The sequence below is a fragment of the Calonectris borealis genome, chromosome 1 (genome assembly GCF_964195595.1).
Source record: "Calonectris borealis chromosome 1, bCalBor7.hap1.2, whole genome shotgun sequence".
NCBI classification, from domain to species: Eukaryota; Metazoa; Chordata; class Aves; order Procellariiformes; family Procellariidae; genus Calonectris; species Calonectris borealis.
Genome location: NC_134312.1, coordinates 194,378,877 through 194,406,700, shown reverse-complemented (window position 1 = coordinate 194,406,700; position 27,824 = coordinate 194,378,877). Strand labels below are relative to the sequence as shown.

General features: G+C 34.8%; 1 protein-coding gene across 1 annotated transcript in view; it reads left to right on the top strand.

The window, feature by feature from the left end:
- NBEA (neurobeachin) overlaps nt 1–27,824 on the top strand; it is a 426,845-nt gene that overhangs the window by 80,225 nt on the left and 318,796 nt on the right. Inside the window, exons 21-27 of the mRNA XM_075139786.1 lie at nt 147–364; nt 1,881–2,034; nt 10,640–10,820; nt 11,924–12,054; nt 13,343–13,450; nt 15,183–15,351; nt 16,767–16,862. Coding sequence (XP_074995887.1) covers nt 147–364; nt 1,881–2,034; nt 10,640–10,820; nt 11,924–12,054; nt 13,343–13,450; nt 15,183–15,351; nt 16,767–16,862 — 1,057 coding nt within the window. The remainder of the gene's footprint in view (nt 1–146; nt 365–1,880; nt 2,035–10,639; nt 10,821–11,923; nt 12,055–13,342; nt 13,451–15,182; nt 15,352–16,766; nt 16,863–27,824) is intronic.

Below are 27,824 nucleotides of genomic sequence, written 5' to 3'. Positions count from 1 at the left end.
TTACTGAAGGATACTGCCTGCCTTGGAATATCTCCTATAGTTTGTGCTCGAGTCCAGTTTGAGCCCATCCTTTCTCAAATTCTGTGATCCATTCAAAAACACATTACAAAAAGCTAACATGATTTTTGAACTTCTTGTTGATGTAGGCGGTACAGGGTCGATCTGTCACCCAGCAAGACCGGGATTTACGTGTTGACTTGGGATTTCGAGGAATGCCAATGACGGAAGAGCAGCGACGACAGTTTAGTCCAGGCCCACGCACGACTATGTTTCGTATTCCAGAGTTTAAGTGGTCTCCTATGCACCAGCGGCTCCTGACAGACTTACTTTTTGCACTAGAAACAGATGTACATGTTTGGAGAAGGTAGGTGGTTGTTTCTTCTTTAACTCCTGTTTTGTGTTTCCATCAACACGGGAAGATTAGATATGTTGTAGAGGGGATGTTACTGGGATAGTGGAAAGGGAGAGTTGGTGGTAGCTGAAGTGCCCTTCTGTATCTTGTATCTTCTCTTTTCGCCCCTTCCCAGCCTGTAACAGCTCTATTTCACAGGTAAGAATTTCTGTTTTCTTGAGATATTGTATAACTCGTACATACGTAACTAAACTGAGCTGCTCTTTCAGCTTATGTTTAGCATTGATCTGCTGCTTCTGTTTCAGACATGAGGAATACTTGCGTGTCTGCTAATGGCCATTTTTTTCAACAGATCAAAAAGCTCAAAAGAGAGCTTCTCTACCTTCAAACCTTATAAATAAAAACTCTTTCCTATAACATTTTCTAAGGAATCACTCTTTCTAGTTGACAGATCTTTTTCTTTTGCATGCCAGCTCCTCGTTGTAGTTAGTCTTGGTGGTTATGTTATATTTTATGACAGCAATGTGATTTCCTAGGGTTTTTGTACACTTTAACAGAGATACTCAATAACTCATTGTTATCAGAGCCCTTAGCTATAACAGACACTATTTAATCTAATTTCCAGGACAAAATAGTTCATTTTCAGAAAACTTGAGCATAATTGTATCCAAGGACCAATTTATATTGCATTTAATTTCCAATTTGGTGAACTGTTCTGTGATAGTCACTAGGAAATAGACAATTTTGATAATTTTTTTGTCCAAATATGTGGGAGGGGTTTGTACTTTGTGTTTAGGTAATGCTTGGAGATTAAAGTTCAGTTTGTAGATTTTCAATTGAAGCCTTTAATTTTTGTTTGCTGGCTGGCAACAATGTTGTTTTGGGAAAAGAACATACTTGTAGACTGAGTATTCCTCGATATCTTCACACTGTTTTATATTTTTGGGGAGTGACGGTTTCATGGGAAATTTCTCACTAATTAGGAGTTGCAGAGATTTCAGCTAATCTTATTAGCATCTGTGGCTTGCAAAGCTATTGCTAATGCTAAATTTAACATTAGTTAATAAAGTTAATATTAGATCAAGGTATCACCGTATTATCAAGTTTCTCCTTTAAAACACTAGCAGGTGTTATCATTAGGTGTTACCAAGGATGCTTCAAATGGCACTGGTGCAATATGGTGAACTCTTAATATTAAATAATAACTTTCACGTGGAAGAAACAATCCCACTGTTTTCAGCAGAACTGCCTGTGAAGTGAAGTAGTGGTTGGTGGGAATAAAAGATTATGAGCCATTGTTCTCAACTGCGTATCTGAAACTAATCCTGGTGTAAAAATAGATAGCAAGCAATTTGTTCATTAGACTAGTTCTGTTCATATTTTTAGGCAATTTACATGCAAAGTTTTGTAGACAAGATTTTGCTTTTATATCAAAGAAACATTCATGGTCTGGTTGCAAAGAATAAATTTATCTAAACTTCTATTTTAACTGTTTGTTTTTAATCCATCCTTTCTTCTGTTCTTGCAGTCACTCCACAAAGTCTGTGATGGACTTTGTCAATAGCAATGAAAATATTATTTTTGTACACAACACAATACACCTCATTTCCCAGATGGTAGACAATATTATTATTGCTTGTGGAGGAATTTTACCATTGCTGTCAGCAGCCACATCCCCAACTGTAAGTACAATATTTCCACCTAGTGGTCATATTAGAAATTGTTTTTACGAATACAAACCACTATTTACAGCTGACTTTTCTTCTTTAGAGACTCCTGTCCCCTCTCTGCTAATTCCTTCAAAAAAATTAATTTTATAATCGAAACCGTTAAGCTTTGATATATAGAGTTTATAATGTTTTGCATTTGAAATGCTAATTTTATTAGAGAAGTAGTACTAAGTAAGAATAATACTTCATAGATATTTAATACTTCGTTTGAAAGAGAAGATCATTAGGATCGTGCTTACAAATCATAATTACTGTAACAAAATGACATGCTTTATGACGGCTAGTCATTGATATTCATAAATCTCTTTTGCATGGCCACCATTTGTTTGCATGCCAAATGACACCAGAAGTCATCCCCTCACTACTTTGTTTACTTCCTCCTTCAGTAGGTTCTGACCTTCGTTTACTTTTTTCTTTTTTTGATCTTGTATTGAAATAGGCTGATATTTTTACATCCATTCCAATGTTCTTAGTAAGCTGTAATTTCTTAGCTGACTGCAGTTCAGGCAGGCAGAGTAGCCTAATAGAATGCTTCATGAAAAAGGGAGAAATGTTTTGTAAATATTGCATTATTGTCAATAGTAATTACAGTATTTGAATGTGATGCCTTAACTGTGCATATAATATCTGTAACTATTTCTTTCATACTATATGTTTTACCTTGAACATCTCGTAAGCATCTGCATTTAGTATTGGTCTTTGAAAGGGGAGAAAATGAGGCCGAGAAGGGACAAAGAGGGTCCTCTGAAGTAATGTGGCTAGTAGGCACTGGAGGCTACAAATGCAGTTTGGCAGTAAAAGCTCAATTCCTTGTTCTAGCCATTCAGCAATTGAGATTACTTTACTTTGCCTCTACTATTATTTCTAGTTAGCTAGCAAAAAAACTGTTTTGCACGATTTTATTTGAAAGATATGAATGTATGGACTAGCAATTGGCTAAACATTAATATGACTTTCAGCCAGGCAATTAATGGTAAATGCTGTGTCTTTACTATTTTCAGTGTGTTAACTGGGGAACTATTTGCTATAAGCAAAAGTGCAAGACTCACGGGAAAGACTTTAGTTCTCTGTAGTCACAAGGATGACATCAAGGTTGCTGAATAAAAGATTTTGCAGTTGCTTCATTGTAAATATTGACAAGGATGAGAGTGCACACCAAGCCATCTTGAGATGCAGGCTGTACTATCAGTCTTTAGATAAAAGGACATCGGGAGATATTTTTTAGAACAAACCTTTTCGACATCTTTTGAAAATGAAGATGTTTTCTTTACCATCTTTTATATAAAAATATAAAACAGGCACAGCATTAATTACACTGCAATTCCATTGAATGATCTTGGTGTTTTTTAGCTCATATCCTGGTTTATGACACTGCAGAGCCATTCTATAGAATAGTAATTTTGCAGTTCACCATTTTCCTCTGTTCTGGATAATAAATACATATATGCGTGTGTGTATATAGCTAGTTAGCTGATAAAGCTTTATAAACTACGCATCCGTCTGTTAAAATATTGTGTGTTGATTACTGCTTTGCTACAATAGCAGTGCTTTTCATGCATTGATACAAAAGACTACATTTTCAAATCTGTGTATTATGCATGCATTTCTTCACTACGTGGGGACTGTGTGTATTACTTAAATGGTCAATTTTGCCATCTGTTTAGGATAATAAAATAAAAATAAATTGTGAAATAAACTAATTCACTAAAAGATCAGTAGCTGGCTTCAAACTGAATTAATCCTACTCTGTGAAATTAAAAAAAGAAGTGATTACTTTTGTCCCAGATGTACAGGTAGGGTGGGGAGAAGTAATTGATAAAATCACAAATTAACTTCACCTGGAAACAACTGTTACCATCTAGATGATGATTCATAATCACTTCCACCTAGCAGAGAGCTTCTTCCCTCCTATTCAACTGCATTCCTGTTCCATCATTGCCTGTCCATAAACATTAGCAGGAAGGTGGATTTATTTATCATGGTGACAGATACAAAGAGCCCAGCACATCCTTCCTCATTCTTAGAGAAGGTGCTGTCCCTCAATATTGTTTTGGATCATGGTTATGAAGGGACCAGTTATCTGTTAGGAATATATATCTTCTGGTTAGGAATATATATCTTCTCAGTCTTGAAAGGGCAAAGTAGTCCAGTGCTTATAATCAGTTACAAAAGACTGTTTCACTCTCCTCCTTCCAAGAGCTGCTAATTGGAAGAAAGAAGAGATCTGAAGCTGGAAGATTTATATAATGTCTCCACTGCATAAAAACACTTAGGGCAGGCCTTCTAGTGACACTTTCTGCCGGAGTAATTCTCAAGGGAGGAAAGAGCCAATACTCTTTTTCCCTCACTGATTCAAAGAATCACAGAAGCACAGAATGATTGAGGCTGGAAGGGACCTCTGGAGGTCATCTAGTCCAATCCTCCTGCTCAAGCAGGGCCGCCTAGGGCCAGTTGCCCCAGGACTGTGTTCAGATGGCTTTTGAGTAAATCACAGAATCACAGAATGGTTGAGGCTGGAAGGGACCTCTGGAGGTCATCTGGTCCAACCCTCCTGCTCAAGCAGGGCCGTCTAGGGCCAGTTGCCCCAGGACTGTGTTCAGATGGCTTTTGAGTATCTCCGAGGATGGAGACTCCACCACCTCCCTGGGCAACCTATACCAGTGCTCAGTCACCCTCACAGCAAAAAAGTGTTTCTTGATTTTCAGATGGAACCTGCTATGTTTTAGTTAATTACATTAATGAATGTTTTTTTCCACAAGATATACAGTCCAAATGTTGTGTTGCATCTCATGAAACCGTTCCGACCTCAACCATTTTGTGATTCTGTGTGATTTTGTGATTTTGTAATTTAAACTGGGCATGGTATTAGAAGTCCAGTCAAGCAGTACTGCACTACTCTTATGAAAGCAAGCTGTCCACATGTTACGTAAGCTGCCTTACTGGGTCAGGCCAAGGGCCCAGTTGGTTTGGCATTCTGCCTCCAACAGTGACTGTTTGCAGCTTACATCAAAATACAGAAATCTGAACAAGCACATTGATTGCTCTAATGATACTTCATTTCAGCATTTAGGATTTTAACAGCTAGAGGGGGTGTCCGGGCTGTCAGGTTTAATAACTACTGAGAAATTTATCCTTCTAGACTTTATCTAATATTTTTTGAAGCTACTTACTCTTTTAGCCTCCATAATATCCTGTGGCATTGAGTCTGACAAAGTAATTATATAACCTTTGAAGCACTTCTTGTCTTTGTTTTTTTAAGCCTGCTTAAATGTATGAAATTACTATGTGCCTTACTGTTTATGCTATGAAAGGAGTGGTTAGTTGTGTCTTTATTCATATCCATATCATTTATGACTTTGTAGGCTTGAGTCATATCTCCTGGTGTGCCTGTTTGAATCCATAGAGTCTTCATCTTGTTCAGTCTGTCTGTCTTTGAAAGCCTCTGATCCTCCATATCTCTATTCTGTGGAGCTCTTCTGGGGTGTCAAACCCCTCACATTTTGTAGATCCTGTAGAATACATATATTCAGTTTATCAAAAGTATGAGCTCGTTTTACTTCATTTCTTCCTTTTTCAATTTCATGAATGGTGTCTCAAATATTCCCACTTAAGGCCTTTTGGGCCCATATTGAAATTTTAAAGTAGTAATTCTTACTTACTTCCTCCTAGTGTGTTGTATTTGTGGCATAGGACACATAATTTACATCTACTTCTAAAAATTAATTTAATTTTTGGTCTGGAATAATGAAATATGAGAGCAAAAAGGCTATAGAACAGACAATAAAGGTCGTTCCACCCTTTTACTTCGGAATGATAAAAGAGAATGGAATTCGGGAAGAGAATAGGGTAAATTTAAGTATCCACTTGAAGTACTTACATGTGGACTAGATTTCTAGCCAATAGAGATCTGCTCAACAGAAGCAAATGATTCAGCCATCTCTGAAGTTGACATCTAGTGGCTGGTCAGCCAGATCCCTGTAGGGTCCGTCGACTGCAATGATTGTTAACCTGGAGCTGAATCCAGCCTCTTTTTACGAGGTAGCTTACTTGTTTTCTAACAGAGAAGACAACAGACAGAAAGACATAGTTCCTTTATTGATCTGACAGTCCCACCTATCCACAGTTCCTTGACTTCAGTGTGTCAGTCTGCGTTCAAGCGAGGCCTCATCCTGAACTGCTGGTTCATGAACAGTCCTAAACATCTGTTACAAAACACTCTTCTCAACAATCTGCTATGGAGTTAGTTATTACATGTGCTCCATTGCCTCTCATTTTTTTAAGGGCATTTCACCTATTTCTCATTAGTAGGATACTCGATATTGGATGCTTGAATTAATTAAGGCTATATGCAGAAAAGAACCAAGAGGTAAATTTAGCAAAATTACTTTCAGAATATTGAAGAAATTGCAGATTTTTTTTTTTCTTTTGTGCAACAGATTCTGTATTGTGTTCCCTCCCTTGCTGAAAGAGCAGTACTGTCACAGTTTCTTTAAAAAGATGAATGTTTGGGGAATTTCCCATTTCAAAAAGACTTTTTCCTTTGCATAGTTAGGATTCGTAGTGAAATGGCATTTCTTCTGGGCTGGGTGGAAAATTACTCCATGATCCCTTGTCTGCTGTAGAACAGGCCATCTTAATTATGGAATTTCCTCACTATTGAATTCTTGTAATAGAAATCTGCCTTTTGCCTTGCTTTTTTTTAAGCCAGACTAGGATGATTTGAATAGTGATGTGTATAGGAGCCTTTAAATATGAATAGGAAGAAGAAAAGAAAAAATGCATTATCTGTGAAAACAAACCACTCACAAATCTGTGAGTGACTGAAGAGTAGAATGAAGGTTATACGTTTGTATGGAATACAGGGGAAACTTTACTGTAATTCACAGTAATCTATTCCCACATGTTTTAGTATTTCCCTTGATTTCAATTCTATACCACCTCCGTCTCAGGGTCTGTACAAGGACTTGCTTCAAATGCTGGTGTGTTTAAAGGGTTGTCAATTGTATATGTGAAACGATTTGAAGTGGAAGCAAATAGTAACAAAAAAATATAACCAGTTTTGTTGTTTTACAATATAAACTGGAGCGTGGTGCACTGATGTAAAAATTGTCAGCTAGTAATAGAGAGAAAATAGCCATAAGTTAATTCTCAAGGTGCATCCAACTACAAAAGAAGACACATTTAAAAACTGCTTGAACATGGTATTTTCTGTTCCAAAAGGAAATAAAGCAGTTTGTTTCAGCTTGTTTTTCTTTCTGTTAGATTAGTTTTTTCTACTATTTAAATTTAAAAAATACTGACATACGCTTGAAAATTCAGGTTTTTTCTCTTTTTAAAACATAACCAGTGAAAACTTAAGGATTAGTTCCTAGCCCATTGTGATAAGAGAGAAAGTGCTTCTACCTAAAATTAAAACATAAAAATTTTACACAGCTGTTTAATTGTGAACATTGAAATTTGAAGACTAACTCAGTCCCAAGGGCTTAGTGAATCTTTTTTTTTTTTTTCTGTTGTTCAAAAGCATTCAAATATCCAGTATAATATTGGTTTAGGTTGAAGAAATCACACCCAAATCTAATATATATAATGAGCTATATGTTGCTTTAAAGGAAGGAGCATTATGCATGAAGAACCAGTTTGCTTTTTGTGATTTACATTTGTTTTGTCAAAGCATTTTAAACATATTTGCCTCCTCATACAAAGATTGACTACTTTATTACGTTTCAGTTAAATGGCTTGTTGTAAAACGCTCATTTTATTTCTATATAATCAGTGAAAACATTAGTTTGATTTACATTGCTTCATAAAATTGCTCTATGTATTCTATAAAAGATGTACATTGGTTTGGAAGAATCAGTGTTTACATGAACTCCGTAATAATACAAGATTTACAGTTTTCCTTGTGCATAGCTATCTCTTAGAAGTCTTTATTTTCAAATGAGCTGAAATGTTTTGCTGTTCTAATTATAAATTAAACAAATGTCTAATTCCAAGATACTAATTTGTTTCAATTTTACATTGTATTTTTAGTTAACTTAAATAATTTTCTTTTTCTTTTATTGTTGTGATCTGTTGTCTGTTTTGTCTGTTGCATGTCCAGGGTTCTAAGGTTAGTATTGCTGCTGTAAGTTTCAGTTTTTTGCATTTTCAAAAATACCTTATTTTTGATCATTTAATATTTTGGCTTTTTTATTATTATTATTATTATTTGCCTGTATCATATAGGAGGATGTGAATAGGGATATATTTGGTGTAATCATTAACTTTTCCCAACATGTTTCCCGTGAGTAACTTAATGCATTGTCAAGTATGATGCTTACTATTAGCTACTGTACTGAACATAAGCAGGTCCGTGAGCTAATTTAAGTTATAAATGTTGTTGTCAGTAGAAAAACTCTTTAGGCCCTGAACATGTTAATTGTATGGGAGACTTGTTACTGCTCTTAAAGTATCCTGAGTAGTCATGAAATGGTGATCAGTTCACTTTTTAAAGAGTTTTTGAGCTACACCTATCTAAAATATTGCTAGTACCTGAAGGCAGCTTGATCAACAATGGAGTTTATTTTAAACGTTATCAGAATAACAATGTGCTGTATTTAACAGGTAGAACTGATGGTAAGTTTTGCTGTAAAAAAAAACCTGTCAGTCTTTTTTTTATTTCCATCCAGCAGAATTTTAGGGAGGTTTGTAAAAAAAGAGATTTTTTTTCCATTTCAAAGTTTGCAAAAATCTTGGTAAAATGTTATATAAAATGAATTTATTACATAACTCGCAAAAAAAAATAAAGCAATAGATATACTGAGTAGATTTAAGACTATGATTGATGCAATGCAATTGAAGCTTGAGAAGAATAAAGAGCAGGCAGTCAATTGGCTGCTAGCGAAGTTGATATTATTTCAAGCATGAGTTCAAAGTTCAAGTTTCTGTAACCACCTATGAGTTTTTCTAGCAGACTATTATGGCTATAGATTTTTGCAAATCTATTTTCTTTGGATGAGTGCTTTCAAAAATGATGTTCCAGTCTTTTATAAAAAACCAGCAACTTATTTTTCCAAAAAGTAGGAACACAGCACACACTAAGTGGGGGAGACCTGGCTAAAGAAGATAGGCTGGAAATATTTCTTCTGAGAGTTGTCATTTTACCATTTTTTCTGATATTATTGGGCATATCAGACAGATGACAGCCCTTCCCAAATCACTCATGTAACCGACATGTTACATCCCTAAGAGAAATTAAATGAAGTGGTATCTATCATTGTGGTGACACATGCCACATTATATCCTTCATCTTTCAAAGCAGTTGTTTCCTTAATACTGTTTGGCACAGTTTGCACTTTTATAATTTTTGGTGTAAAATATTCTGAAAAGTGACTCATGAGTGAGGCTACTAATTTTTTAGAAGTATGGAAATAAAGGATTTTTTATTTTTCTGTATTTCTTTTCTTTTTTGGAAGGAAATGGCCTTAAAAGCACAAAATATATTTTGAATTTTTTCATAGATACTTTAAGCAAATGAATAAAAACAAACAAACACAACAAAAGTAATACTTCTCAAAGGGACTGAACTCTGTGTTCAGAAAAGCCCTGCGATCTGAAATCTTGTTGACAATCGATAAGAATCAGCCATCTATAAACAATTTCAAAAATAGTATTTGGGCATATAAATGTGGACACAGTCAAGTACTAAATCCCATTTTCAATTTTGCTTAGCTCCAGAGGTAAATGTGTTTAAACATATTTATTTTTTTAGTTAAACTTACTGTTTACTCATTTATCTGCACTGTTAGACACCTGAATGCATTTGAAAACATGACTCTGGACATCTAAGTATCTTTTTGGAGAAAAACATGACCCCTTTTTAGATTTCAGAAATACTGAGCTCATTCAGCATTTTTCTGTGGATTCCCGTTAAGGAGAGTCCAACACAACATTAGAAAAGAAATGGCCATCCTCTGGGAAATGTGAGCTGCACACCATATAACTTGCCACGTTTTTACTTCCCCCCTGTTGCTGTCGTGAGGGACTAAACATACTTTCTTCTGATCTCTGGGAGAATTGGACTCTGTCAGGTTCCTATACGATATAAGCATTCCTGGGGAGAATCAATTCGCGGAAATGGGGCAAAACTGTCCAGTTTTTCCCACTCCACTCCTCACATTTACTTGTTTGTCCAAAGCTATACAGAGTGTAATTGCTTTCATCTGTTACCGGTCAGTTTGCTTACCTTATGGAATAATGTAAGAGTACGTTGCACCCTTATATACCATGCATTGTTTTACTACCTGGCCACATTATGTAATTGCTAATAACTTTCTAATTTATATTAGACTTTTTCTTGTCTATTACAGCATGTAAATGTAAATAATTTTCTCACTCTTCATGCTGTCTTACTTTGAATTTCACTCACAGTTTATGTTAATGGTAATAGTAGGAGATTTTTAAATGACTTTTCAATGTATTTGTCATTAAGCATAACAATTTAGATTTGTATGTGTATGTGCTGTCTTTATATTTCAGTTGTGTTCAAACTGTTTAATTCAATTATCTCCTTTTAAAGACTGAATTGGAAAATATTGAAGTGACACAAGGAATGTCAGCAGAGACAGCAGTAACTTTTCTCAGCCGTCTGATGGCAATGGTTGATGTACTAGTATTTGCCAGTTCTCTAAATTTTAGTGAGATTGAAGCTGAAAAAAACATGTCTTCTGGAGGTCTAATGCGACAGTGCCTAAGGCTTGGTAAGTTGGCAGATAGTATATATTAAATAATTACTTACAGATCAATGAGCTACAGATGGATCAAATAGTGACACATGTAGGAAAGGACTTGGATTGACTGTGATGTGATAAAATAAAAATCCCGTTTATTACTGATTTGATACAGTTTTAAGATTGATTCGATTTAGGCACAAGTTAAAATGACATGTCTGAAATTGTTCTTTCTTACGTATTTCAAGTTGTATGTATTTTGGGGGAGTAAAAGTCCTAAATATAAGTAAGTAAATAGGGATTTTTTTTTTCTTAAAACTGCTTTGCTATCTGCCTGTTGAAGGTTTTCTTATCCAAGTCTCCATGGAATTGGAAGGCTACTTATAGGCTATGTAAGATTAAAAGCATGGGATGCATGTGCAGACTCTGTAGACGTTAATATATGTTGCAACAGTCTGGGACCTCTCTTCACTATTTACTATTTGCTATATACTGTTACAGTTAATTTAGGAAATTCAAACTATTCTATGCAAACTATATCATTTTATCCTTGTAAATATTGAATTTTGACTGTCATCTGGCGTGATGCTGTTTTGCTAATGTTATCTCTCACATACTTTTTCATCTTTCAAATGATGAATAATTTTTGTACTCAGATTTTGTCCTGTTATTATTCATACCACTTACTAGGTCATTGATAATTATACTGCTCCTGCTATAAAACTTGTCATTTCACTTCTCAGTGATCAATTTTCATCACATTCAAAATTACTGCCTACTATTTTTTTTTTCTATTCTAGCTGTATATAAGTCCTGTCAGATTTTTTAAGTGTTGATAACCGATCAATAACATGAGAGCTCCAGTTCAACAACTAATAATTTTCAAATTTTAATATAGTGATATAGCAGTTATATAAAACATCTAATTGTTCAACTAAAGAATGAAATTAGTAAGTCACCATAATGCTTTCTTGGTACCGACAGAGAGTCTAATGTGAGAACTATGTTGCACTTACTATTTGGACATGGTTATTACATATCAAACTAGATGTACAGACTGCTAATTGATGTTCTGAATATAATAATAATGAGAAAATATTCTAATTTGTAGCATTTTCATAACTTCTTTTCAGTTTGTTGTGTGGCTGTGAGAAACTGCTTAGAATGTCGGCAAAGGCAGAGAGAGAGAGTGAACAAGACGTCATTAATCAGCAGTAAAACTCAAGACGCTCTTCAGGGTGTAACTGCATCAGCAGCAACCAAGGTAACCCAGTCTTCAGTTACCAATAGCAATAACAAGTCTGTACCACTGCCTTATAGGATCAGAAAATAATTGTAACTGCCTTCTCAAATATTTGGCAAAAGCTTAGGTTTTTACTATTAACTGGCCTAAAGTAAAAGTATGTGGGGAGGTTTATTTGAAAGAAGAAAACGTTAATGCAGTAGTATGACTGGAGCAATTTTAAACAGCTTTTGCACTCTTACTTGGTCTACTTCAAAGAGCAAGTCCCCTTACTCACAGTTGTCATATATACCTGCATAGCTTTTTTAATCTGTCAGGGCACTTGCATTTTTGATGAAATCCTGCAGTCACATCTTTGTTGGTGGAACATCTGAGACCCGGTATCTTCAACAGATCTTTGCATGCATATTAGACATCAGTATTTTCTGTCTGATTTTAGGAATGAAACTTGTTTAATATTCAATTACAGCTTAGTTTTTCCAGTTTCATTAATTCATTGTTCATCTTTTTTTTTTTTTAACTTGTTTACAGCTTTAAGACTTTGGAAGTCCTGAAACTAAAATCTTAAAGAATTTAGCACAGCCCGTGACTAAAATACAACACTTTGTATGATGTAAAAGATTCTTTTTTTTGCTACTATATTTTCATTGCTAAATTCAGTGGGTTTTCTTCTCTAAAGACTTCTTCAGATAGCATTTACAAACTCAGCTCCTTTCACAATATTATTTCAGTAAATCTCACAGAAACATTACATTTTTCCATGTTATCACATTTAGTGCAAAGCAAATCAGTATAAGGAGACTTTTAGGTGTTTAGGTATCATTTGTAATACATTATTTTTTAAAGGAAGCATACTAATACATGCTTTTGTAATAATAGCAGTTATTCTGTAAGTAGTCTGTAATAATTCTCAGTAAAATGAACATAAACTAATTTTTAAAAATATTTCTGCTTATGGTTTTTAAATCTAACACACGCATTAGAAATAATTCATTGTACTATGAAACAACTGTAATCTGAAATAACCTTCTGTGTGTAAAATATCTTAACTCTGGGAAGACATACAGTTGTTCTGAGGTACTGGGGAGATGTAACAATTTATATCTAAATAGTTAGTGTTAAGACAAATAATTCAAAACATTGCTTTATTTCTAGAAGCCTTGTCTGAGTATTATGTTGGAAGTATATTGGTAGTAAAAAAGCATTTATGATTGATGCAGTATCTAAAAAAGGTATCAAATTAAGGTTCTAACAGAAATGCTTTGATATTTGGGGCAAAAAAAAAAATCTCACTACTTTTTATTTTTAGACTCCTCTTGAAAATGTTCCTGGCAATCTTTCCCCTATAAAAGACCCTGATAGGCTTCTTCAGGATGTTGATATTAATCGTTTACGAGCAGTTGTTTTTCGTGATGTGGTGAGTAACGTGTGCTGTAATTCTTTCTTCTGCAAAATCATCACTTATATTTTGAAAGAGATTTTGATTATACTGGAATTAAAAATATCCTTCCTGTGTTGCACTTCATATATTATCTGCAAACCATCTGCTCATGGCTTTGTAACTACCAGCCACTTTCTGCACTTTAAAATCATACTATTATGGTAAGCTATTTGAGATTAGTAGCTAACTGTGTTTAACAGTCAGACTTGATCTTATATTAGCCAAATAATCACAGCCAGAATAAAACAGTTATGACCTATGTTGATTAAAACTGTATTACTAAAAGTGTCAGCTATTTGTCCAACCAGGGTTGGACGAGGAAGAATTGTTATACATATTACAGATCTGCAGCAAATTGATTTATGAAGACAATTTTTACCTTTGCTAAACATGTATATACATATACTATATATAAATATAGACAAAAACGTTTTTCAGATTTGTCTGCAACTGTTTTTAGCACAAAACTGCGCCACAATGTGTTTGTTTTTGAAAGTAGTACAAGAGGAATTCTTATATATACGCAAATAGATATGTTATGTTTAAACTTCTCCAACTTAAGTTCGAGTGGATTGAAGTGAAGACTGAAGTTAGAAATAGCTTTAAAAAGAAGAAAGTAGAACTTGAGACAAAAAAAATTATCTGTCAGGATGACCTGATCATCTTGAAAGGGCAAGGTTGAATTTGGGTGGAGATCCCCTATCATCTACTCTTTTCTTAACTAAAGGAGAAGGGAATAGGAGAAATATTGTTTCTGGCATTTCTATGACAGAACTTAATAAGAGGATTTCCAGTTATTTTAAGAATTGCAAAGACAAACAGCCAAATTAAATAACACCCAGAAAACATGGAAAGCAAGCACTGGCTTTGTAATAGAAAATGCATACCTGTGGAATTGAGACAAGGTGAAACCACTATAGAAGTAGATAGAGGCTGAAGTCTTAACTCTACCGTGTTGGGTTTTACACCATAATAATAATAATAAAAGATATTTGAGCTTAAGTTGCTGTAGTTCAACTGCATCAGAATGCTATCTAAGCCATAGATGGTAGTTGCCATAGAACAGCAGACTACGTGAGGTGGGAGAAAAAGAAGACAGCAAAGTTGTTGTGGTCCTGGCATTTACTTAAATGAGAGCCCTGGAAAACTAGGATTGCTGCTGACAGTCCTGTTGAAGGAAAAGTCAGAATGTACAATCTGGGATTTATTGCTGGAAGAAAAACAATGGTCATATCCGTCCTGCTTTTACATGCTACCAGAAGCTTTTATGCCTGCTTATGCATCCAGTGTTCGCTAGAAAAGCATCAACAAGCTTAGTTTTCCCTCTCAGTACCCCTTACCTTCTTGTGGCAGGAGCTTTTGGAGTCTTATCCTTGGGGCAGCAAAAGTCAGTTGCTCTTGCTGTTGAGAAGCCTTGAAAGCACTCTCAGGGCAGAATCAGGCCTCTAGACTGAAAAGCCCATTGACTCCACAGTCCCAGAGATTTGTGTATTTGCCAAATTACCTGTAAGATTCGGTACTTAATACATGCTGTGTGCGTAGTACTTCACTAAAAATCCATTAAATCTTCTACGTAATCCATTTACTTCTATGTTAACAGATGTAATGTCTCAGAAAGGTATTATTTAAATGGAGCCTTGTGATGATCTTGTGTGAAAATTCTATGGAAATGTCGGATATTATAATCTGTTCCTTTTCTCCAACACAGGACGACAGCAAACAGGCTCAGTTCTTAGCTTTGGCGGTAGTCTACTTTATTTCCGTTCTGATGGTCTCCAAATACCGTGATATACTAGAACCACAACGAGAAACTGCAAGATCTGGGAGCCAGGCAGGTAGAAATATCAGACAAGAAATAAATTCACCAACAAGTACAGGTACATTTGTTTTCTTCAAATGTTATTTTTCATTTTGATACGCAGATTTTTTTTTAGAACTGTATTTATTTTACTAAAAAGTATTTTTAGTGAATAGCTTGAGATCCTAATAGGAAATTCCTTGCTACTTTCTTCCTCTATAATCATTCGATTCTTTAACATACATTGGCAGATTTCAGTTATTCGGTATATTGGCTTATAGGGTATAACTAATTTTCATTTGCATATTGCTTTTTAATGCCTTTTTTTCTTTAATTTGAAAATAATTAAAAAGAAACAGGGTGCCTAATGGAGTTAAAGCTGTAAAATACAAGATAGTTGATCAGCACAACTTCCTGAATCTGTTATTTGTTAGTAAGAACAGATATCTTTAACTCTATACTATGAAATGTATAAACAGCAAACACAGCTGTTTGCCCATGTGAACTCCTTTTGTTTGAATGAGGAGGTTTTTGCAAGGGTAGTGGTGGCATACTTTCTTGGAGTCCTGCTGTGTTGGTGCCTGCATTTAAAAGCCTATGGAAACAATATAATAAAAAGGAAGCATTTCTATTGCCTTCTTTGACTGAACTGTTTGTGATTTTTATTAGTAGTAGTGGTTTTTACTAGCATGTGTTCTTCAGCCTCAGAGGGAGGGAGTCTGTTAGCTGTCAGAACCCGTCAGAAATTAGGGATCCAAACTTTACCCCGCTTTGTTTCAAATATTTTACACTGTCAGTTCAGTAGGTTTTTTCAAGTCTGATCAGATTGATTATAACTCTACCTTCTGTGTTAAAAGAGCTGAAAACAGTAACTGAATTTGTCCATGAAGCTCTTTATGTATGTTTTTCTTCTTGTATTGATTTTTAATTACTTTCTTCATGTATGGAGTTGCTAATTTTCATTCTTCATAGAATTTATCTTCCAATTTGTGTCATATTTACATTTAGTCATTATCTTCTGATTCATCATGATGTTTTAATTTACTACTTATACATACTTTTTAAAGTCCATGTGCTTGTAGGCTTTCCATTTTAAATATACTACATGAACATAGTCAATTATGAGAAATCATAATTTTTGTATGCCTTCCTGGTTATATGTTATGGTTCTGCACTAAGAAACTGCTAATTTCAGTGAACTATTTCACCCATGATTGTCTTGCCTCTGTGCGTGTGTATATATCTCTCTCTGTATATCTATCTGTGTCTCTTTTTCCCCATGAATGTTGCTCTTGAAGTGCCCAAATAATAGCTATGCTGTTTCCTATCTCTTGATACAGAACTTGTTTTCTTCCTTTAGAAATGCATTTTTTTGTTGATAATACCATATTTGCATGATTCAATGAGATAGGATATCCGTCATGGATCCACAGTGGACCAGGCCACACATGAATACTAGCTGGCTCACATTTGATTCCATGATTTTCTCCACAGTTGTGGTCATACCATCTATCCCTCACCCAAGTTTGAACCATGGATTCCTTGCCAAGTTAATTCCTGAGCAGAGCTTTGCCCACTCATTTTACAAAGGTAATATTAACATCATCTCCTAACCTGTTTGGGTGTTCTTATTTAATGTAATGTAATTCAAGAACTAACTGTGATGTAATTGTTGATAAATAAGTATACGCCTCAGGTTACATGGAGATCAGACCTGATGATTCCTTTAAAATTTTAACTTCCTGCCTACATTTCTCTAGGAAATCTCTTTCCCACTTCTACTACCATTTATTAACTTTACTTATTATGAAATAAAATAAAATTAAAAAAAAAAAAAGCAGTCAGGAGGAGGGAATGGATGTAGAAAATTTTAAATGCTTTTGGTTTGTGGTTATTCTGCTACAATATTAGGTCCATAAAAATAAAATCGGGCCTATTTTTAAAATATCGCATACCACATTAACTATGTAGTAGTTTTGTAGTATTCCCTTTCCCCATATCTTTTCCTGTTCTTTTGCCTTTCTTTCTCACTTTTTTCCTTGCCTTATTGATGGCATGTAAACCTCTGATATTGTATGTATTGTGAACTATTTTATGCCTGTTAGTTAATGTGCTGTGCTGTGCTTTTCTTGAAGGAAAATGCTTTTGTGACCAGAGCAACTATTATATGTTTTGGGCCTGACTTGTTTTGTTTGTTTGTTTGTTTTAATAGATACTATATAATGTAGGGAATATGTTTTTCAGATGTCATTACTTGAAAAAGAGAGGGTTAACTGAGTGTAACTTTAGCCAAGTTTGCGTGTACATTTTCCCATTTATTTGCTTGCAGTGTGCTGAGAATACAGAAATGTAAAATAGGTTAAAAAATTTAATCTGATGAAAATGATCTTGGTATAATTCTGAAAAATCTCAACGGGTAAAAAGATTGATTTATAAAAAGCCTAAGAGATTTAAAATTGTATCCTGTTTATAAAGAATAGAAATAGTTAACTTCCTACTTTAGTAATAATGCAACTTATGTTTATCATACGCTGTTCTGGGAGCATTATGTTAAGATACTCATTACATCAATTTAAACTATCACTATGTTAATCTGGCATTTCTTAAACTTTGGTGTGTGCATGTATGTATATTATAAATCACTTTAAATACTAACAACTAGTAAGCAAGGATTTGTGATTTTGATTAAGACTATTGTCTGCCATCCAAAATAAAAAAAAAATTATTTTGGATCATTCCATTTGCTGATGTAATATTCTTTGCTGTGACATAGTTGCATTTGTATGATTTAATCCATCGTTGATAAAAAAGGAATCATTTGCTCTTAATTCAGAAGAGTAATACAGTACTATGTGGTACTACAGAATAAACCCCTAAAACTTCATTAAATATTACTTTCTCTTTTTTTTTTTTTTTTTTGCATTTAGAGCATGTTTCTGTGTATCAGGCATAGGATATTTTATTTTTAACCACCTTTTCTTGAAAATTGGGATTGGTTAGACTGTCTGAAAACAGTTATTTAAAGACATTTTAATTTTTATTAAATTTAATACAATAACAATAAATTATGCAACATAAATGAGACTATATTGCTATTTATACAAAGCTTCACATTTGATATAATGGGTGGCAAAAGTGTGGGAAAAACAAATAGTTTTTCTTCTTATCCTGTACTGTATCTTCTTATCATGTACTATACTTACATATAGTAGATGAATAAAATATACATAACAAAATGGAGAACTGGAGACAGCCATACAAACTCACCAAAATATTTCAGATAAAGCATTTTTTAAGAATTGTGTCTTCTATACTATTGTCTATAGTACTCGTTTTACCTTGAGTTCAAGTAAAATATAGTTTTGTTTTTAAAATAGTTCAATAGAGCTATAGTAAAAGTATAGCTAGTTATTTTTTTTGTTGATGTCATAACAACCTTCAAGGTTTTAACTCTGTGAGGTCTCAGCCCCTTATACCTAACTCCTTCACCCATTAGAGAAGAAAAATATTTCTGCTTTTTATATTCTGAACCCAGTTCCTCAGTTTTGAACAGTATTAGCAGGAAGTGAAATGAAAAAAAATTGCCAACACTGTCAGAAAAGGCTAAAAGTCAAAACCTATTTTGTCATTTCAAGAATCTTTTGTTCCAATGGCTAAGCCAATTGGTTTCCTTTTAGTGATCTGACATGCTTTCAGACGTTGGCAGCAAGCATGCAATATTTGAATATTATTTTAAATTTTAAGGTATTTTAATATATTATAGAGTGGTTTTTAATATAGCATTTAAAAGTAAATACATATTTTTAAAGCAAAATCCTATTTATTAAAAAATGGATAAAAATTCAATTGTTACATGGAAGTAAACCCTCTATATTTTATTCATTCCACATGACACTAAATGAATGTAAAGGATTTGTTCTTTGTCAGTCCAATTCAATATAGCAAATTGTATCATTATTGGTAGAACTGTACAAGACTTCTTTGGGACAGATCTCTATGAATTAAGGGAGAGAGATTGGCTGCTTGAAAGAAATCTATTTTTAGTAGGTGGAATCTAATTATCTGACCAGGAAATTTGTAGGGGGGGAGGGTAAGATTAGGAGTAGGTATATTACTGGTATTTAAGTAAGATACTGATTTTGTTCTTAGTGGTCCTTCTTTTTTTTTTCTTTACATGGGACAATACCTCTAGTTAAAATATATTTAAGGCTGTGTCAGACCTTACTTGTCTCAGGCACATTACAGTATATGATTGGTGTATGCTTCTTATGAGTAACTACAGTGCTGTCAAGTGCAGGTTACAGGAATTTTAAACATCATTATACTTGATATGAAACTTTTAGGTTCGCATCATATACAATGTTGACCTTTGCCTAGTTTATTTACAATATTATATACAAATAAAACATAGTATTGAAATAAAAGACTTTAAACTATTCTTTGCAGGGAAATATATTCTACCTTTACTTACAAATGTTTGTAGGTGGTAAAGTAAGGATTTAATATTTCTTTTACTGTTAATCAAATATTGTTCACAAGCTATATGTTATCTTATGGTGCTTAAAGGAGAAAGGACACACCCAGGAAGGAAAAAATAAACTGATGGTGTGCATGACTACCATTTAACAATAAAAATGTTTATTTCTTTATAATGTTCTATACTTCTGTGGGTTTTTTTTTCCCTTTCTAAGCTGATCCATGGGGAGGAGAAAAGTGTGTCTCTATCTGTAGATTTACTCCTTGTCATAAGTTTGTCACAAGTGCTTGGGTTTCTCCTACTAGTTTCTGATAATTTTAAAGAGTCTGTAGTACTTCTGAAATAGTCTGTGCTTAGTCAGACAAAGCAGAACTTGCAAAATGAAAAGAAAACTCCCTCTCTTTTCAGTTTAAGTCATATATAGTATTACTCTTTGGAGTAATTTATTATCACGGTTTCAAAAAAGATAGTAGATCAGAACTATTCTCTTGCATCTGAAAGATGTCTGAGAAACACAGTCCTACAAAAGTAAATGTTGCTGGACTTGCTTCTTTCTGTTCATAATACCAAAGAATTAGAATGAGTTAGGCTTTTGGGATGTCAAATGGCTCAGTTTCTCTGCATTTGTAAAGATTTCAAAATGGAGACTTTAAACCAAGAATTATTTAAATGAAAGAGCCTGTCAAGTGGTTTAAAAAGTTGCCTGGCCTACCAACCTTTTCGTTTATCAGATTTCTTCAACTGACTGTGATGAAGAGAAGTTCTTCAACGTAATTAAAATACGGAGGTGTAGTGAAGATGGGAATAGCATTAAAAATGTCTTTGCCAGAAGGGGAGAGTTGTTTTCACCTGTCTAGTCAAAGATGATAGCAACATTCTTTATCATTCTCACTATCTCTGTGACTGTGGGTATTACATTATGACCAAAAGCTCTCTACTAGATTTTCAGTTTTTGTCTTGAAATTATCAGTCATATGTTAGTTGTACTTTCTGGAAAATATCAGTAGTGAATCAATGTCTGAGCTAGTCATCCTAGACTCTCCTTGTAATAGGTGGAGAGAAGTTAGGGCATATTTAGGGTACAATTCATCTGGCCTACTTTAGAGAGCTACTTAAAAGAGAGGTAAGTTGGGCACTAGAAATCCCTCTCTCTTTCCATTCACTATAGGTGTCATTGTAGACCTCTGCCTTGGTCAGATTAATCGTGACTCCTTTGACTAGGCTTAACTGAACTCCAGACACAAAACTTGCTTTATGACAAAAGCTGGCATGAAATTCTTTGATCTCAGGCACTTAATCCAGTGTAATGATATTATGTGCCTTAGTAATATCCCCATCCCATAAATAGCTGTAATTTGTTACATGCATGTTCATAGATACGTATTCTTCTTTGTGAGTGCTACATGTATATGGTTTGAAAGTAGGAACTTTGTATCTGTCTAAACAATTACATAATGTCTTCAACCTAATGGTTGGCAGCCATGTTCCCGTTGTACCTGACATCTAATAAATCTGAGCAATGCATATCATTGTCCCTCTAATAGCCCCTTATTTCTTCTCTACCTATCTAACAGTGTGCAATGCCACTATTCTGCACCTTAGAATCATAGAATCATAGAATCATACAGGTTGGAAAAGACCTCTAAGATCATCGTGTCCAACCGTCAACCCAACACCACCATGCCCACTACACCATGTCCCTAAGGGCCTCATCTACACGTCTTTTAAATACCTCCAGGGATGGTGACTCCACCACTTCCCTGGGCAGCCTGTTCCAAGGCCTGACCACTCTTTCAGTAAAGAAATTTTTCCTAATGTTCAATCTAAACCTCCTTTGGCGCAACTTGAGGCCATTTCCTCTCGTCCTACTGCTAGTTACTTGGCAGAAGAGACCAACACCCACCACGCTACAACCTCCTTTCAGGTAGTTGTAGAGCGCGATGAGGTCTCCTCTCAGCCTCCTCTTCTCCAGGCTAAACAACCCCAGTTCCCTCAGCCGCTCCTCATAAGACTTGTGCTCCAGGCCCTTCACCAGCTTCGTTGCCCTCCTCTGGACGCGCTCCAGCACCTCCATGTCCTTCTTGTAGTGAGGGGCCCAAAACTGAACACAGTATTCGAGGTGCGGCCTCACCAGTGCCGAGTACAGGGGCACGATTGTAGAGTATTTTTGAATACTGATTTGTTTCGTTGTATGGTTGAGGGGATTTTCAGTTTTGCTCTTTTGTTTTATAAGTATTCAAGTCTCCTTTTTTGCCTGCTGAGTGCTTGAGATCCTTGAAGGAGACTATTCCTTGCAGTCTGAAGTACTAGCAAACCCCTTTATAAAAGTCTTTGCCTTTCATCTTTAGCAACATCTTCCATAAAGATCTTGTGTGAGAAATCCTAGCTGTGTTGTATTTAGTAGGGAAGGAGTGCTAGAGCTTAATCTCTACTCATGGTGATGGGAGACAATTTCAAGTCCTTTGAAAAGCCTCCTTTCAAGTTCAGTAAGATGAAGACAGTCCCAGTAAGCAAAGCTACTTCCCATGGAAGGCAGACGAGTTTCTTCTGTTTTATTTTGCAAGCAAATACATGAAATTAATCTTAACATCAGAGGAGGTTCAGGTCTTTGTAGGAGGGTTATCAAGACTCTTATAAAGCATATAACTTAATTTTACATTCTGACAGTGGAGCTTGCCAGTTCCCACAGCCATTTTAAGATAAAATTGTATTAGTCAAGACATCATTAGTGTTCTTTACCTTTGTCCCTTTGATCAGCAAGAGCTGCCCTTGTGAACTGAGCATAAAATGCTGAGTTTTGTATTTCTGGAATGGCAGCAATTGGAATAGTTTAGAAAATAATGTTTTGTTCTCGGTTGATTTCTTTGGTAAGATAGGGATATTTTCCCAAAATTGGTATGAAAATATCTCTGTTATGTCTGGAAGGTCAAGACTTGAAAAATTGAGAGTAGCCCTTTCTCTTACTAGGTAGAGGGTAATCAGTACATATTTTGAGAGCAAAAATATCTTGTTATTGGAATAAGACACAGGAGAAATAGAGGAGCATGGTATCTTCTGTTATTAGTAGCTAATCAGCCTTACTATGTAAAACTAAGTAACCTCTTTAAATTACAGCTACCAGTTTGAAATAGTTTTAGCTATGGTGGTCAGGATCGCTTAAGATGAGTTTTCTCAATTCTGGTTGTTAATGTAGCTATCCTTGCTTATTGGACTAGTTTCTTTCAACAGTGCTTCCACAACTCCAGCAGTGGAAAAATGTGAATAATCTTTTTTTACAATTTTTACAATTTTTACAGCTTGCAGCCTGTTAATTACTGAGAACACAATTAATGTTAACCAAATAATGGAAAGATATTTTCAGTTGAAAATTGATGTTTCCACTTAGCATTATTCAGGAGTGTTTCAGAAATGAAAGCATTGCAACAGTGCAATTCACCTTATAACATATTGTGGGAAGAAAATCGGTACGTAGCTCATCACAACGTTTTATCAAAAGTAGATTGGCTTTTCAACTCCCTTGATATTTCAACTCCCAGTCTTTTTCCCAAAGCACTGTAAATGAACAGATTTCTTAAAGGTATGTGCTGTGGATGGACTGAAAGCTATTGATTTTTTTTCTTGACAGAATGAACTATATTAAAAAGTTGCAGAAATAGCTTTTTTTCTTTGAAGACAAGTAAAGCATCAAGTTTTTCTGATCTCATAGATGTACAGGACTCTGGGTATTCTACATTGCTACACTGTTGTTTGTATTCCTAATGTAGTAGCATAGAGATTTCCAGCCTACTTTTAAACTGAATATTTTGCATAAGGGTAGCAGTCTAACTATGCAAAGTGGACTAAAGCACTAATTTCCGTTGCCTGTCAAAATATCCTTTGCCTCTACAAAATCCTGACAAAATTCATGGCTCCATTTTCCTCAAAATCTAGTTGTACATATGTTTTCAAGAAACGGAATGTTGTAAGGGACATGGATGATAATTATAAGAATCACAAAAGTCAAATTCTACTGAATTTCTGTCTGCTGCTCAAAATTGTCATATTGCTTTCCTGATGAAATATATGCTGCCTCTGAGAGTACGTACATTTGAAGATCACGGAATAGTAATACATCCTGATCTAATATTTATTGCCCTTCACCAACTACTTAACGCATCAGAAGAGAGGTTTGCACATATATTTCATTAGTAATTTATCGATCATTATGTATGCGTGAAGCAGTTGTAATGGGTTTTTTTGTAAAGTAACAATAATTATTTTCACTTGTTTGTACAAATTAGAATGTTTTAAAAGTTCTTTGATTTTTCATAGTGGTGCTTAATATAAAACATTTTTAGTGTAAGTTTCATCATATCTATGGAACATGCTCTGTGCTTCTCTGTTAACTTTTGTGGCTGGATGGTGTAACCTAGGGGACAGATTTTTTTTTTTTTTATTTAATTTTGCAAGAAATGTCTAATCACAAAAACATCATCTTTCTCAGAGCAGTTCAGAAATACAGATATTGCCATAGATAACTGCCAACTAATCTATTTTTTTCATTATGTGTTTTTTGAGTTTCCACAAGACAAACATAAAAAATAAATTAAAAAATAGAAAATGACAAAAACCAGGGAAATTCACCTAGAAAAAAAATACATGTTACTATATTGTTCCTAATTTGTATTTGTTTTTTGTTTCAAGTGTAAACAGCTGTTTTTATACTCTGAAGTTGACATTTCTTTAATACAGCTTTTAATTTTCTTAAATGTATTTTATCTTAAGTCTTTTTTAGTTAATGCCTTGGTAATGCACTGTTTTAGGACTGCTTGCATTTTGTTTGGCAACCAGGTAATCAATCAGACTGATGTACAGATGTCTTATCTATCAAGCACTGAGTGAAAGAGGTTTGATTAGTAGGGAAGAATCAAGACATTGATTAAAGACATTGCCTAAACAGATCAAGAGTTATGTCTGTCATAAGTGGCTCTTTTAATACTCTTTCTTTGGTCAAGGTGGAAGGAGCTGCCCTGTGTGCCTGCCTGAGTCCAGGAGTGACTGTGGGGAAAGAAACAAATGATAAGACTTTTGAGGAATTTGAGCAAATAGAAGCAATTTCCAATGAGCAAAAAGAGAAGACGTGTACTTACAGATGTCCAGCTGTGAAAAAAGGCTGATAACTCTGTCCTCTGCCATGCAGGCTCTTCATCACTTCCCAGCCTTGATTTCCCCACCCTAAGTCTCTCCTGGTCCATTTCTCTCCCATTTCAGAGCCTCTCTATTTTTACTGCTCCAGAGCTACATCCTTCCTCCTCACAAATCCGCTCTGGTTAAAGGGAAACTGCCGACCCTCTATCTTAAATCTCCTATCTCAAGATCTGCACCCTTCCGATTGCCAAGCCACCCCAGAATCTTTCATATCTGACCTTCCCCAGTCCCCCAGTTTTCAGTTGTGCTCCCCCTGCCCTCAGCCGTCCATGGCGGAGCCCTGGGGTATCCCCGCTTGTGGCTTTTGCTCTTCCCAGCCAGATGCTGCTGTGGCATGCGCTCTACTTCCACCTCTTCACGTGCACGATTACTGGTGCTCTGTGAGACAGACAGAAGTGCTATGACACAATATGAATTTCTGTTACAACTCCATTCTTGGTTACTCCTTTCAATGTACTTTTAAATCAGACTCTCATTACTCTTTGATTCTGTCCCCATACTTAGCTTCTCATCTCAGTTTAATTGTACTGCTCCTCATATATGAAAACTAGTAGACTGATGTTGTTAGGAAGAATCTTTTCACTCTCTCTTTATAGCCTAGAGCTTAGGAATTGATTAGTTGGCTCTGCCATGTATGGAGGAAGCTGTAATATCACTGCCTGGTTGGATTGAAAGCGTTTTCAGCTTGTAGCATACTGTCCCTGAAAGTTTGCAGAATACTACAAAGGGGTCTATAAAAGGCAGCTAATAAGGTTATTATCAATGCCTTAAGATAGCTATACAGAAAACAACTCATAAATTTTCCAGTGCATGTGCAGACTGAAAGGTGGCAGCAACTCCTTTATCAAGATAGCCCCAAACCTTCCGTTACCAAATGTTGCTATATTGTTTGCAGCAGAAATTTGACAATGCACGGGATTTGGGATAGTGTGACTTTCAAATAAATTTTCAGCCATATTGTAAGCAGTTAAAAATAATAATTTTCATACGTTATTACTTTTGAAAATTTTCATCTGATTTTTATCTAATAGGGGGATTTAATCAAATTAAAAAGAAAAAAAGACCATAGGAATATACACACAATTTTTCCTTTTTTTAATAGTAAATAAATATTAAAAGCAGAATATTTTGTGTTGTCTTTTTTACCACAGACATGAAATGTCTCATTCTTTAAGTAATAAACATGGGGGTTTTTGTATTTTTAGGCATTTGGAAGTAGTGCAAGAACTATTTAGGTAACTCAGTAGGTTGAAACAATTACAATACACTTCATAAATCACAAGCAAACAAGATATTTTAGGGAAGGAGTGTGACGGATGAGGTCACTAGATATACAATATGTCATTTAGTTAACTTAAGCCCATATTTTTCCCATAATGTAGTGGATGAACTCATTAGTTACAATGAAAAACAGTAAGAAGGAGGCATCTGGCTTCCAACCGCCTGTTTCTGACAGGGTTAAGATTGCTAGGTCTAGTAATGTTTCTGCTTTGTCTACTGACATGGCCTTGTGCTGCAGAAAACTGATGAGGTTTGCTGAAAATTTACAGGCTTACTGTCACACTGTTATAACATAGACAGATGCAATTCGTTACGTTTTTGCTTCTGTTCATGTTTATCATTTTGCTAAGTTGTTTTAAGTATTTTGGATTTTTATAAAAGCATACGCATTACTGGTTTAAGATTTTTAGTAAATAACATTATGAATCAGTATTCAGTACTGATTCTTTATTCCTGAATTCTGAAGGCTACAGAAGTGCTATGACACCATATAAATGAACATAGAATAAAACTTGTGGATATGCAGTATTGTAACTAAAATTGGTTGGGTTTTGTGACCCGTGCTCAGGAGTTTATAATTTACCTACAATAGTACTAATAATAATGCTGATCCAGGAGGTCTTATAATAAGTCTTTTCAGGTATATTTATCTGAATTTCACAAATACTAATTTACTAGTATTCTTATTTGAGAGGCAGTTATTAATCAGTTTTATCTGTTCTGAATTTATTTTCCTTTGATTTACAAAAAAGTAAAGTGGACCTTTTAAACCCTTACTCGTTTAGCTTGATTGATGTTGTAAAAATGAGAGTTAAAGCATTGGATTTAGGTAGTTTTTTAAGATTGTTATTCATGGTGATAAATCAGACTAACCTTAATTGACTTAGTGCAGTATATTCATATAGATACTGGAGACACAATAAGAACAGTAAAGATATAAGTCTGGTTTCTGTGGAAATGAAGTATCCATACACTTACCTGTATATAGGATAACTTGTCTTGGGTATACTATACATACTTGTATAGTATACTATACATACTATACATATAGTATAGTATACATATACTATACATACTATACATATAGTATACTATACATACTTGTATAGTATGTCATATCTAAATTCTATATCCACAAATTTAATTTTACTTCCATTTTTTACTTCAAATGGTGCACTCCTCTAGGCATTTTATTCTCATTTGGGAGCAAAGGATTACAAGGCACCTGCAGAGTAATTAAGTACAGTCATATTTATAGTCTTGAAATTAGTTCTGATTTTTGAACTTGCTACTCCAGCTAGAAGGCTATTCCAGAACCTTAATTCCGTAGTGATGGCTGTCACTTCTCTATCTAAATGTATTCCTGGTAAGTTTGCACTCAGTTTTTCTCATGCCAACTCTTCCATTTAGCTTAAATCCTTTTTCTGGAGTTTGCATCCTGAAAATATATGTATAATAGCTGTTGTATACCCTCTCGGTATTAGTTTGGCCAGACTGTATCAGCCAAACTCTTTTTTTCTGCAACAGTTGATCACTGTGGGTCTCCATAGTGGCACTTCCATCTTCCTCAAATATAACAGCGTACGCAGTATTCTATAATGAACCCT